The sequence below is a fragment of the Coniophora puteana genome (genome assembly GCF_000271625.1).
Source record: "Coniophora puteana RWD-64-598 SS2 unplaced genomic scaffold CONPUscaffold_21, whole genome shotgun sequence".
In the NCBI taxonomy this organism is placed as follows: Eukaryota; Fungi; Basidiomycota; class Agaricomycetes; order Boletales; family Coniophoraceae; genus Coniophora; species Coniophora puteana.
In genome coordinates this window covers 293464-311908 of record NW_006913073.1, presented here as the reverse complement: position 1 = coordinate 311908, position 18445 = coordinate 293464, and the positions used below count along the sequence as shown (strand labels likewise).

The window sequence follows — 18445 nt, the reverse complement described above, 5'->3', positions numbered from 1 at the left end:
AGAGAATCACAGTAACATAGACCACTACGATCGTACCTGATGCACAGATATGAATAGCGATGTGGGGGGCCAGAATGTCGTCTTCAGACGATTTACTATTTTCTTAGTTACTAGTCGGCTCGATCCTCCCAATACCATTACAGTATGCTCGTGACTTATGGTGATGAATACCTTATTGCTCACCAGGTAATTTAGGAGTCCATTGAAGAATAAGGTTTTCAATTCCCAGCCGCAAAGCTTTTGTTGGTCCTCATATTTTCGGAAGAAGTCAGGGCATATTCTTGTAGATTTGAGCGGATTTCGATCGTGGAGTTGTTCGATATTTCTTGACAAGGCTCTTCGCGCGATAGTCTCTCACATGAGCTATTTTCAGGCAGTTTGGAGCTTCCTCAGAAATCCCGGTGATGCTTCCTTAAATCTTATTGCACTGATGTTAAGTATGGGAAAATCGAAGACATTGCGGGTTTATATCTGGAAGACGAAGTGCGTCTTTACGCATTCACTTCCCGAAATTTCATCCTGTCATCTGATATGTCCGCTGTTGGAGTTCAAAGCGTTTCCAAACTACTGCTAGAAAGTTATGCAACGGGTATGTTATCGGTATGATGGTTCATATCTCTCACTCATACGTGTGCCCAGTCGCAGCCTTTTCGCTGATGATGTACGATTATGGTACGCGACCTATCCTGTCATCACTGCGCTGCTGATTTCGTCAATACAGTTTTGAAATTAGACTCTGAAGTACGACTGTTGAGTTGTCTGTGTTACTCGTTCATCCTTTCTAACACTCTTTCAGGTAGACCTTATATGGGTTCGTACCAGAACAGATGTTTTCTACACACGTCGTGACACACTATCTTCAAGCAAGAAAGTTTTCTTCAGGAACAGCCTTATACGTTGCGGTTTGTATCTATAAATAATACGCGTGATATATTTATGACCGTTTTGCAGCTTCGATACATTGGGATGTGCTACGGGATGTATGTTCAAAGTAACCATGTTTGGACAAATAACACTGATCAGCGCTCCACAGCACGAGGCTATGTGAGTCATGACCGATATGTGCGTTCGAGTGTTCTTGCCAACAAGAGCAATATGCAGTACTTGGCGTCCCTCTTCCATGGTCAGGGAAAGTGAGTTCTCATACGACGAAAGGTAGCAAGTTTCTAACTCGAATTTCCAAGCTGTAAGTCGACTATGACAACTCAACTTTAGATGAGACGATATGTTGTGCCACAGATGTGGGTATATTATCCGTCCACGTCTATTGTGACCGTGCAACTAAGCAGGCCCTCGCTTTAGTGAATATTTATGCGTTATACGCAATAACTCAGGTCGTTTCTATAGCATTGGTACAAGGTATCTGGCTCTGGCCCTCTCGTACGCCCGTGTTAGTAATTATGACACTTAGGATTGATGGCTATGCGAGTATACTGCCTACTCGCAAAGCCCAAAGGACTCCTTCCGATCCTGATCGTGGGCTTCATTGCATCGCAATCACTCGCCATTATGGGATTTGTGGTCGCAGTGAGATTTGACAACAATATGGGTGCGCACGAGATTGTCTCATAGCGCAACATATTGCATGCTAACCACTTTTCAGAGATGTATGTCTTCAATGGCCTTCACATTTCGATTCCCTCTGACCATCCTGACCGAGCGTGGGTGGTCCCGACCAAGAATGGTGCTATGCTTGCGTATCAGCTACTTCTTACTGTGCTAGTTCTGTGTTATGCTTGGAAGCGTCTACCACGTCGCTTTTGGAAAGCCCCTGTATTTTCTGCGGGGACATTGGCTGAAGCAGTCATCTACGGTAACCTAGTGTACTTTGCTTTGTAAGTTAGGCTCATTCAAAGCTTATGCTCGCTGACGGGACACTGCCATTGCATAGGGCGGTAACGCAACTTGGCCTTGCAGCTTTCACATTTGTGCCTGAATCCGATGGTGTGCGTCGTTTACGTTTACTCCACTACTGGTTAAAATATCGTCTGATACACTTTTAGTCTGTTTCTTACCTGCGTTCGCTCCAAATGTTCTCCTTCCTGTGGATATGCATGGCAGGACCGTGCATGATACTAGGGCTCCGCCGCAGGAGTGAGGCGGACGTAGATGGCGGGAGTTTCGCCATTACCAAGGCCACGGAGATGCGATTTGCGAGGGACTCTTTGCACAGTATAGACATTGGCATGGATATGGGCAATGCATAGAGCAGATTGTGCTGCCTTCAGACTCGTGTAAAGTCCGCGGGCTTTTAAAAGGCCAGAGCGATCGGAAATATGTCGCTTTATGGGTACAAACTATCCCTATCTGCATGAGCAAACACAGAGTACTCTGTGTACACTGGACCTTCGCCTTGATAATGCAGTGTGGCTCTTTGTTACATGTACATTGACTACGAGGCGCAATGTTTATGCCACTTGCTCTTGTGTGCTATTCGCGGTTTAAAACATTAAGTGTGTGGAGCTTTCGAGACTGACACCTCAAACCAACCAAGTCTCTGGTGCGTTTCGGCGCAACTGATAGGCACAATCTCAAGGTGTTGGCTATAGCCGAAAGTGTACTCATTTGTCTGCCTTGCCATCTCATGCTTTCCCTTCGTGATTACCTCAAAAGGCACTCACCAAGTAGAAACTGTCTTACCTAACTGATTGGGCTGTGTGATTGTCATTTTAGGCAGATTGGTAAGTTACCATTCATCTGAATCTGTTCCACCTTGAGTGGGCGAACATCCACAGCTGCGCATCGGTCCCTGGTAGAATGCGGCGTGATGATGAGCACAGCCCGGTAGAAATTGGACACTGTGTCTTGAAGGTGGACGGATACTGCGAAGTCACGGTATTATTCTGACACGATATCCATCTCTATTCAGGCTCAAGATTGACATATCATCGATAGCTATAACTTTCATTTGAAACCATACACTGCTGCTGAGACAATATATCTCGGGCAACTTTGAAGATCTGCAAGTGTCTCTGAGCGGTCACACCCGGCGCTCCGCCTGTCGGACCTTGCAGTGGTACTTTCAGTTGCACCTGATGTTGGGTACCAATTACGGACTTTACCAAGGTATGAGGCTTGCCAATTCACATATAAAAAACGCCTACTAGTCAAGCAAGCGGTAGATAACGGAGTTTCAAGTTGGTGTGATCTAGCCTTTTGTAGGTGACTACGGAAATATCCTCAAAACCAGTGGGTTGTAAGTATAAATGCATGGGTGAAATGCCGCTTCATCTCCAATCCTTCTCTTGTTTGAACATGTCCGCAGCTGATATTCAGTACATCGAGCAACTCCTTCCCAAAACATATAGTTATGGCAAGTCGGTCGTTCATTCAACCAAAAATAAATCTAATATATTTCACTATAGTAGCAGCATTTTCATTGGTGACATATGACTACTGTCGGTGAAAGTTCCATAATAACTCTCTGCATATCCCGTTGAATGCAACTATCAGTGCTTAATCTTGAGACAGGGGTGCTTCTGATATCAGTGATCTAAAAATAGAAAAGCACTCACAATGCTCGTATTGAAGGTGCATCTGATATGGGTGTGTATAATTAATGAACGGCTGCCCCTTGTATGTCATTCACCCGACACAGAACCGGAAGCCCACATTGTCAACAACGGTATACTTATTGGTGTGTATCTTCAGCTATACAACCTGTAATCCCTTGGAAGAATAACGGCAAGTAGCTTCGATATCTTGGTTTGGTATCTGGGACGTAGGTGTTATCTTTGTTGATTGTAACCTTCTCAAGACATAAACACGACTCATTTTCAGCGCAAGGTTCCGTCAGTTTTAACGCCGTGAATTTGAAGTTCAATAACTAAACAAAATCCAGTTGGGGGAATCTCGATACCGTGGTCAAATAAAGTGAGCATCTGTACACCGGATATTTAGAGAGAGAAAGCCGACCCTCTTATATGTGACTTTAGACGTATGTCGACTGTTGCCTCTAATTCGATAATAATCATAATGGTTCCGTGTTCCACAGAGGTCCGTAAACCTATGATCCTTAGCAGAGGTCCCATTATATCTGACGAATGAGGATATTTTAGCCCTCATCTTGAATGTGATCTGTGCACTCACACAAACAAGCGTCATTTTTCTGATACAAGGTACGCACTTCCTGGATCTCACGATACATTTATTGTTACGCTGGATGGTCCCAGGGATATTGGCTACCCGGGTGTATTGCCTCCTCGGAAAGCCCAAGAGACTACTGGTTTTCCTTGTAGTAGGATTCTCTGCATCGCAAGCTGGAAATTTACTGGCGTGGGTTATCTCTCTCGTTTTTGTTCCAAAGAACATAGGTGATTTATTTTATAGTATACGTAGAAAGTTAGTTGCTCATGCCTTCTGAACAGAAACAGTCGACGTCCTGGGATTCCGGATTACTGTCTCCGCGTCGTCCTCAAACGTGGCATGGGTTTCGCCTCTAGTGACTAGTCTCGAACTAGCCTATGAGCTATTCCTTAGCGCTTTGGCTCTGCATTACGCTTGGAACGAACTTCCAAGAAAGTTTTGGTTGTCTCGGTCAGCTCCAGCAAAAACAATTGTAGAGGTTGTCGTCCATGGTAATCTCATATATTTCGCAATGTGAGTAATCCACCTTCTATTTCTGCGTATGTTGCTGAGTACGCCGCAGCTCTTTCTTCGTGCTAGCCTTTAGTGCGGGAACATCTGTCCCTGCGGCCAATAACGTACGAGAAATGTTTTGACTTGTCTGCTTACGCAGCTCATATGCTGGCAGTCCATTCCTTATTGGTGTACCTTCAACATTCTTCTGTTCGCGTGGATCTGCATGGCAGGTCCATGGATGATGTTGAGCGTACAGAAGAAGAGTGAAGACGGATTGTTTGTATGGCATCCGAGCCAGCAGAGCATAGAACTGAGCCGCATGCGATTCGCAGACGTTCCTATGCAACGCATGGAAATAGCCCGGGTAGCAAATGTGCAAGACAACAAGGTGCACTACATTGCTTAGATATGAAATGAATACGGCCACTGTTCATGATGACTGACGAAAATTACTACAAAGGGCTCACTGATGTTAGGTAGTATCACGAGTAAATCAATTAGTTACGAAGAAACAATTACGTCGTCTAGCCCCTTTCCATTTTGCTCATCTGTGATCCAGCTTTCGTCAGTACAACCCCTCCAATATCAAGTATCGCGTACTAAAGAAAATGATACACACCCTCAATCTGCTTCACGGGCCCCGTGAACCATTTGCGCGCACTGATCAGCCAGAAGCCGACGCTGTACACAATGACGATCCCCACAGCGACGATCGCGTAGTTGAGCGTCTGCGAGTTCACCGGCTGCTCATCCAAGGTCAGTTCACGTCGCACATAAAGGTTCAATAAAGAGGAGAAGGGATGACGCACGTTGGCCTGCGGGAGAATGAAGACGATCGCGATGCACGCTATCCACGCTACCGCAGCGATGGCGACGGGTAGCGAGAATGGGCCGAGGTGGAAAGGGCCACGCACGAAGCGTTTGCGGTATATGACGCGGAGAGCGATCGGAACGCCTGGATGCGCTTTCAGCGCTAGTCAGTACTGTGAAGGGCTGCGTTGACGTACCGTACGAGATGTATAGCCCAATGGTTGCAATGGACGTCGCCGCCGAGAACGCGACGGAACTTCCGAGGGAGGGAAGGCCGAGGATAAAGCTGAGCGTGCACGCCAGCCATACTGTAGAGCGCGGGAGTGTTAGTCGAGTGAAGGCATGACTCCTCGACACGGGGTGGATCAGACGTACCGGTACGGACCGGCGAGCCGCGCTTGGAGTCGACCTTGCGGAAGAATGTGTGACCTGGGATACCTCCGTCTCGAGCGAACGCGAACATCATGCGGGAGTTAGATGTGATGGAGAAGGTTCTGTAAAGCACTCGCGTAAGCTCCGTTCATATCGCATCAGCGAATAACCCGTACCCGCAAAAGTACATAGCGCCTATTACAATGACCTGTTACGATCGTGTTTCGTCAGAAGATGCAGTCACTTCCGACCGAACCTAGGCACTCACCATCAGAACGATAGCTCCTTTCTCACCGACAGCATCTAAGAAGATCTGAGCGACAGGCTCGCCCGTCGGGCTATCGAGAACCGCGTTCAAATCCTGGATGGAGAACAAGAGGCCGAGCAAGAGGAAGAAGCCCAGCACGGCTGAGACACCGATGGCCATGACGATGCCGAGTGAGCCAGCCATGGCTGCGTTCTGCGTCTCCTCGGTCATCTACAAAGCGCATCGATATCAACAAAGAGCATAGACTAGTTGGGTGGTAAGCAGACATACGTGAGCACTTGCGTCGAAGCCTATCGAGTCAAAGGGTGAGTGATGGCGTCATGGCTCTCGACGCAAAAGTGCCTCACCTGTCAAGGTATACTGCGCGAGCAAGATCCCGATGACCGCGACATATGCGTGGCTCGCGCGTGCGCCCCAGCCTTCAGCACCGTCGACGCCCGTTCCATCGAGGAACGTCGTGAACACCCATTTCGCGGACTGGTGTGTCGGTGCCCGAGCGAGCACAGCGATAACAAGTGAGGTCGTACCAACGGCGTGCCACCAGACAGAGATGTTGTTGAGGTATTTGAGAAGATGAACGCCAAAGGTGTTGATCATTCCTTCATACGCACTAAGTATTACACAAGGGGAAAGAGGAGGGACATATGGGACGTACCCTGGCTGAACAAGACGGCTGCGTAAACGCCAATGACAGTGTTGGCGTTGGGCTCAAAGCTCGTCCCGAAAGTTGCAGCTGTCGAAATGAAGTTTGCGCATGCAAAGCTTTTCGGCGATACGTGAATCTATGAGTACGCCTGGCCTTCGGGCTGTGACAGGTGCATGTACCCACCTAATCCCGGTAGTGACGGCAACTTGTCCTAGAAGGTTGAACCAGCCAGTTATCCACGAAGCGAGAGGGGCATCCTTGGGGTCAGAGAGCATAGCAGCCCAAAAGTATGGGCCACCGCTTGTAGGGTGTGCGCTGCATACCTCTTTGTACGTTGGATGAATGCCAGTCAATGGGGGCGTTGCGTTTGAGTAAAGAAAACGTACCGCCCATGGCAAGACCGACTAGCATAGTTGCGACGGCTGATACGGACTCAGAGGGGTGGCTTAGTGCGATGTTAAAAGAAAGACACACAGACAATAATCCATCCCCAAACCATGACTGCTGGCCCTCCAGTATTCTGTAGGAGTGTTTAGCCTCGCTATTCATCTCCTCTCCTTGAATGCAGCTTACCAAGCCATAGAGGAAGAGCGAAGGAAGGCCAGTGATGACACTGATGATGGAGAACGAGATGCCGAAGTTCTGCGCAGTACCTCGATAAGCAGGCGTCCATCCAACTGCCCGCTGGAACTGACCTGAAGCAACCCCAGCTCACGCCTATTTTGACTGTTGTCAAGACCTTACACGACTTCAGCGTACAGGTGCCACTCACCGTAGCTCCTGTTTGTACCCCATCCGCGCCAGCTCTGCTTCATCTTCCTTCCCCGCTGGCCCGACCGACACATCTTGCGCGACCGAATTGACGGCATACGAGGTCAGGGTGGCTTCTTCGAGCTTCTTGGACTCGGACATCTTCGCGAGTGATCCCGTCAAGGAAGAAAGGAGAAGGAACTAGCTGCCGAGTCCTAACCGTGGTTGAAACATGAACATGCTGATAAGCCGGGCTTTGTTTAGCAGCAAACTAAGAGCTTATCATCGTGCCTTTCCCCAGGTCGGTATCGCGCGCTGGCCAGCCTTGGCACCTCGGGTAGACGAGGAACGTGGGAGCTGTGGTGGTGTCCTTGTGATGTCGCGCGATGCGCCGAAAGCTTCCGACATATAACTTGGCTGAAGTCCGACTTACTACTAGTCCTACTCCTCTTGACACTAACTTAGGAGAGGGAAAGACAGACCATCTATAGCTCGAGGTAGTAGGACTCTCGGTCAAAATTGTTGTCAAAAGGAGAGTGTAGATTTCAAACTTTGAGAGAAGGTGGAGAAGATATCGGATTGTTTCTAGCAAGCAGACTGGGTGGGGACCTCGTCTTCATCGGTGTTGATACAGATGCAACGGGCCGAGCAGACAGCCGTTGCCCGTGCGAATATATACACGTGGCATTATCGGGTCGGATGACATCCAGACCCTCTCTGACTTGCGAATTCCACAGGTTCACTGACTCCCAGTTATTGGGAACTGCGTGCATGGCCATCTGGTGAGCAGCCTGTATCATATGTACGTGCCGATCTAGTGAAAAGGAAAGCGAGGCAATGAGGGGCGTAGGTCCTGTGCTCGTCAACTACCACATCCGTTGGTCAAACGCTGCCCCATAATCAACTCCTCATCAACACGGGCTGAATGTGGTTTGTATAGAAACAGATTCATTCATACCTCGTGTCACGCTAGCGTTTTGACTTATGACCCGTCCCGACTACGTCCAGCGGGCGCAATGGCTACAGAACGAAGCTGCGGTGTCAAAGCATACAGCCTAGGTGTGCGGAGGGGCGGTAAACTTTAAAGCGTTCTTACCGGGTGTCGCAAGGAACGCCGTTTGATCACGCCGTGCCTATATAACAACGGGTTCTGGCCTGAGGTCGCCGCTTCTTCTCCTCCCATGCTGGCACACTCTCCTGGATTTGATTCCGACCTTCACTCTCTCATTACGGTCTCATCTGCAAACTCGAAGTTCATCGAGGTGCAGTTACTGCAGGACTATGCGACAGGTATGAGCGCATATAAACCACTAGTTTGTAGAATCGACTCACTTGAGATGATAGTAGCAGGATGCATGATGATGATGTACGACTACGGTTTGTGACTTCCCCCAACCTGTGGAGTGTACGCCCGCTCAGTATGTTCCATTTTAGTTCTAAGTTTGACACTCGAGGTATGGATCTATTTTTACAAAGTTGCTTCCATCCGATAATCACGCAGGGAGTGTCGCTAGGTCAAGTTCATATGGGTAAATCCAGACCACATCAGCTCCCGAACTACTACCTAAAACGCTCTAGACTCGAAAGGCTTCATGGGCGACCATCTCTAACGTCTTGGTTCGTTGTTACAAGTCTTTTGGTTTAATCTTGGTAAACTTTGCGCCAAGCAGCTTCGATATTGTGGCTTGATCTTTGGGGTGTAAGCATTTTCCTTTGTGTATGGCACATCTCTCGTTGATATTGACATGTCTTTCGTAGCACAAGACTATGTCAGTATCCGTATGTTCTTATTTCGAGGGGCTCGCTCCGCTAATGTGATGCACAGTAGAGGGTTTAGCAATACCTTGGTCACAGAAAGTGCGCAATCACACAACACTTCCCTTCGCGCATCACTGACGCTTTCGACCTTGGACTTGTAGACGTGAGTGCATTTCCACTTTCAACGTCGACGCGTCGACAAGTTTCATCGTCGATAGAGGTTAGTTTAAGTGTGCACCTCGCTCATAATCACGCTGACAACACTTTTATTCCTGTCGCAGCGCTGGTTGTGAACTTGCTTGGTATGGTCAGTGAGGTTATCGTACTGTTCTTTCTACAAGGTATCCATACAAAATATTGACGTTGCTATGAATTGACACCTTTTTATCACCGCAAAGGTGTTCTGGCTGTAAGAATATACGTCCTACTCGAACGACCCAGGCGGCTACTGCCTATTCTCGCCGTGGGCTTTATTCTGTCTCAGGCCATGGTGATCACAACCGGGGTCATCGCATTTATTTTTGATTCCAGAGAGATAGGTAAGTCAATTTAACTTCCTTATAAATCTTCACAACGCGTATATCTTACCTCAACAGAATTGATCGAAGTGTCAGGAAAACGCGTATTCGTTTTCCACTCCCTTTCTCAGATTTCGGTACTCTCACCTATAGAGAACGGGATTGAAGGGATGTATGAAGTGTTTCTGAGCTCTCTGGCCGTGTACTATGCATGCAAGAACCTTCGCAGGCGGGCTTGGATTTCGCCATGGTACTCGGCTCGATCGCTAGCAGAGGTCGTTGTGCGTGGAAATATCATGTATTTTGCTATGTAAATCATCCATGTGCGGCATCCCAGCTTGAGATAACTAACACGCTTTATAGTGCATTTGTTCAAACAACCCTTGGAACGATACAATATGTAAAGTCAGTGAACGAAGTACGATTTCTTCTCTCATGGTTCTCTCATGGACTCGGCTAACCGGAAACAAGTCCACAGTATTCTGGTGCTTCTTTGAGATATCGCTCTATATGTGGATTAGCATGTCGGGACCATGGCTCATGCTCACCCTGCGCCAGAAGCACGATGAAGATATAAGCGGAGGGGTATCAGATTTCATGGAGCTGACTGAGCTGCGCTTTGATAGAGCGTCACATCACCCAGATGACTCTACGACATTGCATGATGATTACGCTTATAGTGAAGTATAAGAACTAGCATACAGTGTACGCAATTTACAAGAGGTGATTAATTCGAAGACGGGCACGGTCAACCATGCCGAGCGACATGTGGAGAACATACGGATATAGTAATAGCGAAGCGGTGATGTTCGCGCAAACCGTTCGTCGAGATCCATCAGAGCGTAACTGTGAACATTACGTGTTTGACTAGCCCGCAAGTCTATATTGGATCATTGGGGCTCTACGTTTGTTGCAGTTGGACTTCACCAGCCAAAACCAAATCACAGTACGTGATGTGGGGTTAGAGTTCAAAAATCACATATAACCCCGCAAGTTTAAAATACGATAGAGCCGGGGACTGAGCCATCGGTCATTTCGTAACGTTCGAACGTCCTGCGCTAGAGTATACTTCAAGATAGTAGTACTAGAGAAAGTCACTAGCCGGTATATGGCGTCATACCGTCGCCCACTTCTGACTCACAGTCCGCTGGGAATGAATTAACGAAGAATCACAGAGTTATTCAGTGCTTGCGATCCTTAGTGTAGTCAAATTTGGCCGGCCAAACTCAGCTTCTGGACTCGCGCTGATGGTAAATTGCGAGAGAAAGCGGTGGGTTGAGCCCGGAGCTTATATAACCTCGGAGCCGCCATCGCTTGCCAAAATGACTCGTTAGCCCCTGTATCCACGCTCTCGTGAACTTGAACATGTGCATTCCGGTGTCAAGCAACTTCCGCTATTGTCTTTGTTAGACTGAACACTAGGTTGACACTCATCGAACATGACTTCGCTCGCACCAGGTATCACCGCCGACATCGAGATTCCAAACCCTCCTGAAGACTCTATCTCGTCGCTGGCCTTCTCGCCCAACGGACGTGGCCCAAGTGCAGGGAATGATTTCCTAGCTGTAGGGAGCTGGGACGCTTCGGTGTGGACGTTTGGCATGACATTCTCTTCAGAGATACTGACTACTCTTTGGACTAGGTACGCATCTACGAGGTTGCACCCAATGGACAAGCTATTGGAAGGGCATTGTACAAGCACGATGCACCTGTTTTAAACGTGGCCTGGGGTCCCGTACGTTCTCCAGCTAGTAGTTAATGGTCAATTTCTTACTTGTTTCAATACAAAGGATCTTTCAAGGGTCTTCTCCGGAGGAGCAGACAATGCTGCTAGGATGTTCGATACAGCCACGGGCCAGGCAACCCAGGTTGGCGCTCATGACGCCCCGGTCCGGTCCGTGAGATGGGCACAAGTGAATGGCAGTGGACTCCTGATTACGAGTGGGTGGGATAAGATAGTTAAGGCATGTTCTGCTTCTTTGGTAGTCTTCGCCACGAGTAACGCGGACTGCGGCCCGCCCAGTACTGGGATGTTCGCGCACCGTCAGGAACGCCCGTTGGGAGCGTACAGCTACCCGAGCGGTGCTACTCTATGGATGTGTGTACGACAGGAAGCCGGCACTTCCTCGTCGCTGCAACAGCGGAACGCCACGTATCGATGTATGACTTGGTTAATCCCGCCACTCCGTGGAAGGTGAGCCTATCCAGAGTAGCCCCTAAACAACCGCTCACTGTTCGAATCGCGTAGAATCTGAGCTCGCCTCTGAAGTGGCAAACTCGGGTCGTGCGCTGCTTCGAACCTCTTCCCGAGGCAAAGAGTGGCACAGGTTTTGCAATTGGTAGCATCGAAGGACGACTCGGCGTTCAGTAATACCATTTCTTGTCTCTGTGTTTCCCAGCTGACCGGCCAACGCTAGCTTCGCTGAAGATAGAGAAACTGTGTGCGTGTCTTCCATCACTACTCAATCACTCGCTTTCTCATCGGGTTCACAGTAACAACTACACCTTCCGTTGCCATCGTCAAGAGCCAACCAAGAATGAGACGAAGATCTTCGCCGTGAATGACATCGTTTTCCACCCAGTCCATGGCACGTTCGTTACCTGTGGTTCGGACGGCACCATATCCGTTTGGGACAAGGATGCTCGTACGCGCCAGAAAAGTCCGTGTTCTCTTATTTTCTCGCATGTCCCACCTGGAACTGACGGTCTCTGCGATAGCATTTGATACGGCACCCGGACCCATCTCCGCACTCTCTTGTAGCGGCTCGGGGCGCTTCCTCGCTTACGCGGTTTCATATGACTGGTCACGCGGCCATGGAGGCATGACGCCTGGCCATCCGAACAAGGTGCTGCTTCACACCTGTAAGGATGAGGAGTTCAAGCGGCGTGTGCGCAGATAGGCATCGTCCTTCAGCATCGCAGAATGGGTCCGAGGCAGTATCTCGGAATTGTATCGCATCTATCAATCTATCTCAGTATTACTGTATACCTATCTCATTATACATTGTATGCAACCGCATCCCTATGGTTGAATATTTGAATATTTGAATGTCTGGTTTGGGTAGGCCGGTACGGATAAAGTGCTCTGAGAACTGGCTTTGATGACTAGCGCGATAATCAACTCTAAAATGTCCATGAATAGGTCACGCAAACAATGTAGAGCTACCAGAGAAACACCTTTGATATTTCTAGGTTTGACATTATGGGCCAGTATTTCGCAAAGTGGCGACATCGCCAGTAATCTGATATCCTCTGAGCCGCTCGTCGTATTGAAGCTCTGAGTGAGATGGCAATCTTTAGCTTTAACCCTAGCCCTCAAAGCCTCAACCTTCACGCCATTCTCTAAGATGTCCATGCAGTAGATCATAGACCTTACATCTCTGCTGATCAACAACTATGAACTAAGTCTTGATTCTACAGAGATGTCCACCTTGTATTTCGTTCTACGCCAAGGATGATTATTATCAATTAGAGACCGTACCAGTATATTTTCAAAAATGACAATGTTAAACTAGAGAAAAGAAACAACATAGGGTAATGAGAGCGTGCGATGGCATCATAAACAGTACGGCCTTCGTGAGTTCACATCCGCACAAGGACCTCGCCCCACAGATCCTGCTGCTTACTCGGACTCGCTATCACCCTCATAAGCCCGGGAAGCATAAGCCCGAACAGCTTCGCCGCAGACCCAATATCCCCCGGAAGCAGTGATGACTTCCCGATGCGCAGCGTCGGAATGCAACGATTTCGCACGGATTTACTAGGAGATTGCCCCCACTCCTCGAGAAGCGCATGTACATCGTCTCGGGATACCTCCACGTCGATGTAGAGCGATTCCATACCGGGACATGCAGCTAAAACGGACACGAGGGAGCGCAGAGGGAGCGGTGGGCGCAAGGCTGGGATGTGCAGTCGCTTGAGTCGCGGCCATGCTTTGGCGCATGCGACGAGATCGTCAGCCGCTACCGGGGCTCCGTTCACGCGTCGCGTCATAATATCCAGTCCCTCAAGGGCGCCGAACGCAAGGAGCGGACGAAGCCCATCCGCTACGCTGTGGGAAGCGTTGTCGTAGTCGAGGGCGGCATGGTCGTAGATGAAAAAATTGGTGAGATGAAAGTTCGAGACGTGACGCTCGAGTGCGTGTGTGAGTTTTGCGAGAGATGATTCGTTGGTGGATTTGGCGCTGACGGAGATTCTGCCTAGGCGCGCTCGAAGGAGAGGAGTGTGTGAATTCTCAGTACCAGTACTAAAGAGGACGCGGAGTGCAGTTGCACAGTCTTCAAACGAATCAGCGCTGTGGAAGGTTAGAGAGCCAATATGGCGTATTCCGAGTGGTGAATTGACGTCGAGAAGCCATGGCGTCCCAGAGGGCAAAGAGAGCGATAAGGAATCGAAGCTCGGCAGACGTGCGATGTGCTCAAGCGAAGCCCGGTCAAGAGGGCCAACGCAAAGCGCACGTAGGTTCTGCCATGTCCCGATGACCTTAGATGCCATCTGTGTCATGTCGCACACCGTGCTGTTCCGCGAGTCCAGCTGCGTGGAGGAGGCCCGGTAGTGCGGCGTGCCCATGTCGGACACTGCGCAGTCCAGCACCTTCACGCGCGGACACACCCGTGCGAGGCTTGGCACGTGGTAGAGGAGCGTCGATATCGTGCATGCAACGTCGAGATGGCGGAGCCCGGGTGCGAAGAGCACGATGGGGAGGTCAGCGGCATCAGCGAGGCTCAGACCTCGGAGTTTGGGAAAGATGGGGGTGCGAATAGGATTGCGTCGGAGAGCGCGATACACCTCGGGCGCTGGGCGAGCAAAACCGTAGCCTCGGAAGGGACAGTATTGATGGGTGATAGTCCGTACGCGCGATGCGTACGGGAGGAAAACGTCCCAGTCGCTTTGTCTCATTGCACGTTTGAAGATCTGAATATATATTAGGAGATTAGACATGCTCTCGTGTACTGTAAGATAACGACTGACGAGTCGACGCGAATATGCTCTGCACCTACCTACCGCCGCTGACGTATCCGCCTCTACCGCCCACAGGTCTTCAGGAAGACAGCGGAGGAAGTCAGCAAAGCAGGGGATGTTGGAGTACAAAACATCCAGAGCTGGCTCCTTGAATGTTCGGTTAACTCGGGCGAGCTCAACAAGAGAGAGCTTATCATCGACTTCAGTGACGATGAGCGCTACGAGCTCCGGTATAAGTAGGCAAGGATGCATCTTCGCCAGAGCTGGGTCGGTTCAATGGAAGTGAAGGAGAGCGACGCGGTCGTGCAGCAGCTGGTAATACCCACCGCCCAGGTGCGGGCCCGTTCGGGCAAGGTGAACTCGTGTTGGATGGCCTACCTCGCGAAGTCAACGTTTTTAGATACCGAAGGTGGCCCATATTCCCTGATAAGACAGAACAGTCTTGCGCGGTAGCTCCATGCCCAGCTTTAGCAGCAAGATGCGCGGTGTCTCTGGAGTCTGGTCAGCCTGATGGGATGACGCGTATCAAGGGAGAACGATGGAAGTAGAAGCCTAGCATTTTGTTTCTTCAGCCGTGGTCCATTGCCATTGGATCTCTATTCTGAGTGAAGTGGGACAAATGTGCGGCGTGCTACCAAACGCATGTTGAAACTGAAGTGCCGAAGAGCAACATGGACTGAAGCCTTACTTCCCAGGCGGCACAGCAGACAGGGGCTTTACTTTTTAGGTTAATGTTCTCACATCGCCATTGGCCGAGCGGCTGCATGGCTGTGCAGCATATTCATCACAAGGACGCGTTTCTCACCCTTGCCCTCACCACAACTTGAACCAGCTGACTCCATCGCGAAAAGGTCATGTCATTGAAAGAAGTAATCAGACTGGTAAGTAATACTGAGAATGCCTCTCAGTATGATGTAACTCCCGTTTAGCTTCCCGACATTGCGTCAGAGATCCAGATGGCGGTACGTCAACGAACGAGGCTGCAGTAACCTTTGATGTCTATCCTTAACCGTCCGTTCCCCACAGGTTAGCTGCTTCAACTCTGAGGTATTCCTTGGAACGAATCAAGCTCTTATCGATGCTGGAGACGCATGCACTGTCTCAGACAAACTCTCCGGCATGATCGCCGATGTTGACACTGTCGTCGCATCGCTTCTAGAAGGACGGAAGACACTCGAGGAGCATAGGCGCTGGAGTGCAAACCTTTCCTCCGCTGTATTTCGCGTACCAGTCGAGATAATGTCGCGGATCTTCATCATGTCGTCAGAAATTGAAGTCGACTTCGGCAAGGACGGAATGGAACCATCACCCATACACATCGACTTCGAGCGCGGGCACAGCGTCGCCTTGAACGTTGCACAAGTCTGTCGACGATGGAGAGAGATAGCGTTTTATACCCCCCAGCTTTGGAGCCTGATACCTCTGTTCAGACTTGACAGGAAGGGCATGACGCTGCGTGACTACTCTCCCCAACTTTACGAACGAGTCGGCTCCTTCCCCGTCCATCTCCTCTGTAACCCCATGAGTCCTCAGCAACTTTTCGACTTTGATGCTATCACCCTATCTACTATGCGTCCCCGCTGCACTGGTCTTGATATCGACATAACATCGTGGCGGAACATTGAACCCAAGACCGATGACATCGCAGATTGGATTGCGGACTTTACTGCTCTTCGACGGCTGACCGTCAAGGTTCCGCAGGTTTATCCAGCTGGTATCCTCTCTCCGATGTCACACCTCCCTACCCGACTTACCCACCTCTACCTTTGTTCGGAGTTTGGTGAGCTTGCCAGTGAGAGCAGCGTCATACTCCGGTTTCGTTGGGACTGTCTGAAGACGCTCATCATCGAAGGGTTCGAGCACACCAATGACACATTTTGGCGCCAACTCTCAGTCAGTGCGCCCATGCTAGAAGAGCTCTTTCTCAAAGGGTTCATTCTAGCGCCAAGTGGGAACGACGATCAAGGAGGTCCGCTGATCCACCCGCGCCTTCGCACACTTTGTCTCGTCCACATGGAGGAGGATATGATGGGCGGTCCGGCTTACACGTTGCCCCACGTATCCTCCACCAACCTCGGACACGCGTTCCCCGCGTTATCGCACCTGTCCTTTAGCTGGAGCCCTAATTTCGCAGAAACCGTCAAAGATGCCCTAGCGCGCATCAAACGCCCGCTTCTCTCTCTTACGTTGCTGTCCGGGGAGACAGAACTTACCAACGAGCACGAAGACTGGCTAAGTCAGCTTGGTGGGGAATGTGGTATCGAGTCGGTTGGGTACGTGAAGTGGTGGCATAACTGGAGCATCTATGCTTCGGTCATGGAGAAATGGTATGATCCTTATATAGTTGCCAAGGCGTCAGCCAGTTCCGCCGAGGTTTAGTTTACGAGAGGTCTTTAAATACTGAACAACGCTGATTATGATCTACCTGGTACTGACCGTGGTGTTTGTATACCAGCCTCGGGAAACAACGTAACCAATGCAGTGAATGTACAGGCGTTTGTGCCATCGTGGTAAGAATATGGCTGTGCAAGGTTAAACGCGCAAGTAGGAATGTTCACGCGTTCACGCGTTCACGCTTGAGCTTGAACCTCACACACCGTATCACAAAAGCCGACCAGACCACGGATCGAAAATGGTATTCCAGCAGATCTTGAGCCTTGTAAATTCACCTTCTTATAACATTGTGCTCTACTCTGACCGATGATCTTCAATAGCTTCCCGTAGTCGCTTCTGAGATTGTTGCGGTGAGTGTTACCTCTCTCAGCGTTGGATGATCCGTTCTCATTGACACATCGGCGCCAGGTGATTAACAGCACCTGGAAGGGGGTCTACAACAAGAGTACACCTGCAAGCTCAGATGACGAGCGGAACGATGTCATGCGCATCGTGAAAGAGCTTTCAGATAACATCGCAGACATCGATACCATCGTGAGAGCCCTCATGAGCCATCGGGAAGTCCTGGAGGAAGAAAGATTGTCTCAGCTGAGGCGCATCTCCATTATGCATCGCATCCCACCTGAGATCTTATCCGATATCTTCGTGCGGTCAGCGGCTATCAAGGTCGATTTCTTCATTGACGACCCATACCCTAACTTCCACGAGGATGTCTCTGGCGGACGCAAGCTCACCCTCAACGTGGCTCAAGTGTGTCGCCGGTGGAAGGAGATAGCCCTTGCGACCCCTCAGCTTTGGAGCTTGATTAGCCCATGTAACACCGAGTCAGGAAATCTGTGTCCATCTCTTGCTGCCGAGCTCTATTCAAGATCTCGCACGTCCCTCATCCATTTGATCTGCCACCTTGACGGCTATTCTCGGCTCAGAGACGCGCCATTTTCACTACTTCTTGACAAGGTGAAACACCGATGCGTCGGCCTTGACATCGAAATACAAGAAGACGATGTTCTCACGGGAGGAGGCTGGTTTACCCACATATCCGACTGGGTAGCAGACTCAACGTCCCTTAGAAGACTGACACTGTGTCCTCTGGTCGCGTTCCCCAGCGACATGTCTCTACGCCTTTCCCACCTCACACATCTTTACTTTACCGCCAAAGGCGGTACAGCGCTTTCAGATGTCACAGGAATGCGCTGGGACAGCCTCAGGTGTCTGATTGTTGACGCGGTGGGCGCTTCTGGAGGAGTGCTATGGAGTCGTCTTCATGTCAATTTTCCGAAATTGGAGACGCTTTGCCTTACAGACGATAAAGCCATAAAGCCTCACTCAACGGCGGCCGGCGGCTTTCCAGGAGACGGCGCTATTGTCCACCCAAACATTCAAGCG

At 49.8% G+C, this 18445-nt stretch overlaps 5 protein-coding genes across 5 annotated transcripts; 4 read left to right on the top strand and 1 right to left on the bottom strand.

Moving 5' to 3' along the window:
- Positions 1-531: 531 nt before the first annotated feature.
- CONPUDRAFT_78219 (uncharacterized protein) lies at positions 532-2207 on the top strand (the record flags this gene model as incomplete). Its single annotated transcript, XM_007777425.1, has 12 exons — positions 532-589; positions 640-672; positions 722-741; positions 797-811; positions 952-980; positions 1024-1044; positions 1102-1133; positions 1240-1380; positions 1412-1549; positions 1604-1835; positions 1892-1946; positions 2004-2207. 12 exons carry the CDS (start codon positions 532-534, stop codon positions 2205-2207), a joined length of 978 nt encoding a protein of 325 aa, XP_007775615.1.
- A 2802-nt stretch (positions 2208-5009) lies between these two features.
- Positions 5010-7499, bottom strand: CONPUDRAFT_113669 (APC amino acid permease). The gene is made up of 16 exons (XM_007777424.1): positions 7450-7499; positions 7373-7394; positions 7251-7319; positions 7152-7197; positions 7064-7099; positions 6861-7002; positions 6687-6793; positions 6379-6630; positions 6302-6321; positions 6032-6241; positions 5940-5971; positions 5767-5885; positions 5589-5699; positions 5391-5536; positions 5201-5324; positions 5010-5129 (listed from the first exon to the last, which is right to left on the bottom strand). The coding sequence occupies exons 1-16, from the start codon at positions 7470-7472 to the stop codon at positions 5083-5085; spliced, it is 1506 nt and encodes a 501-aa protein (XP_007775614.1). The 5' UTR covers positions 7473-7499; the 3' UTR covers positions 5010-5082.
- Positions 7500-8785: 1286 nt separating this feature from the next.
- On the top strand, positions 8786-10393 carry CONPUDRAFT_94012 (uncharacterized protein; the record flags this gene model as incomplete). The annotated part of the gene is made up of 12 exons (XM_007777423.1): positions 8786-8804; positions 8862-8881; positions 8942-8956; positions 9006-9044; positions 9098-9126; positions 9192-9196; positions 9253-9288; positions 9467-9526; positions 9584-9724; positions 9782-10013; positions 10067-10121; positions 10175-10393. 12 exons carry the CDS (start codon positions 8786-8788, stop codon positions 10391-10393), a joined length of 870 nt encoding a protein of 289 aa, XP_007775613.1.
- Positions 10394-11082: 689 nt separating this feature from the next.
- Positions 11083-12721, top strand: CONPUDRAFT_170266 (Poly(A)+ RNA export protein). Its single transcript, XM_007777422.1, has 8 exons — positions 11083-11289; positions 11346-11438; positions 11494-11667; positions 11727-11897; positions 11952-12070; positions 12121-12144; positions 12197-12363; positions 12422-12721. Exons 1-8 carry the CDS (start codon positions 11143-11145, stop codon positions 12601-12603), a joined length of 1077 nt encoding a protein of 358 aa, XP_007775612.1. The 5' UTR covers positions 11083-11142; the 3' UTR covers positions 12604-12721.
- Positions 12722-15477: 2756 nt separating this feature from the next.
- On the top strand, positions 15478-17076 carry CONPUDRAFT_140603 (uncharacterized protein). The gene is made up of 3 exons (XM_007777421.1): positions 15478-15546; positions 15595-15627; positions 15692-17076. The coding sequence occupies exons 1-3, from the start codon at positions 15520-15522 to the stop codon at positions 17042-17044; spliced, it is 1413 nt and encodes a 470-aa protein (XP_007775611.1). The 5' UTR covers positions 15478-15519; the 3' UTR covers positions 17045-17076.
- The last annotated feature ends 1369 nt before the right edge of the window (positions 17077-18445 follow it).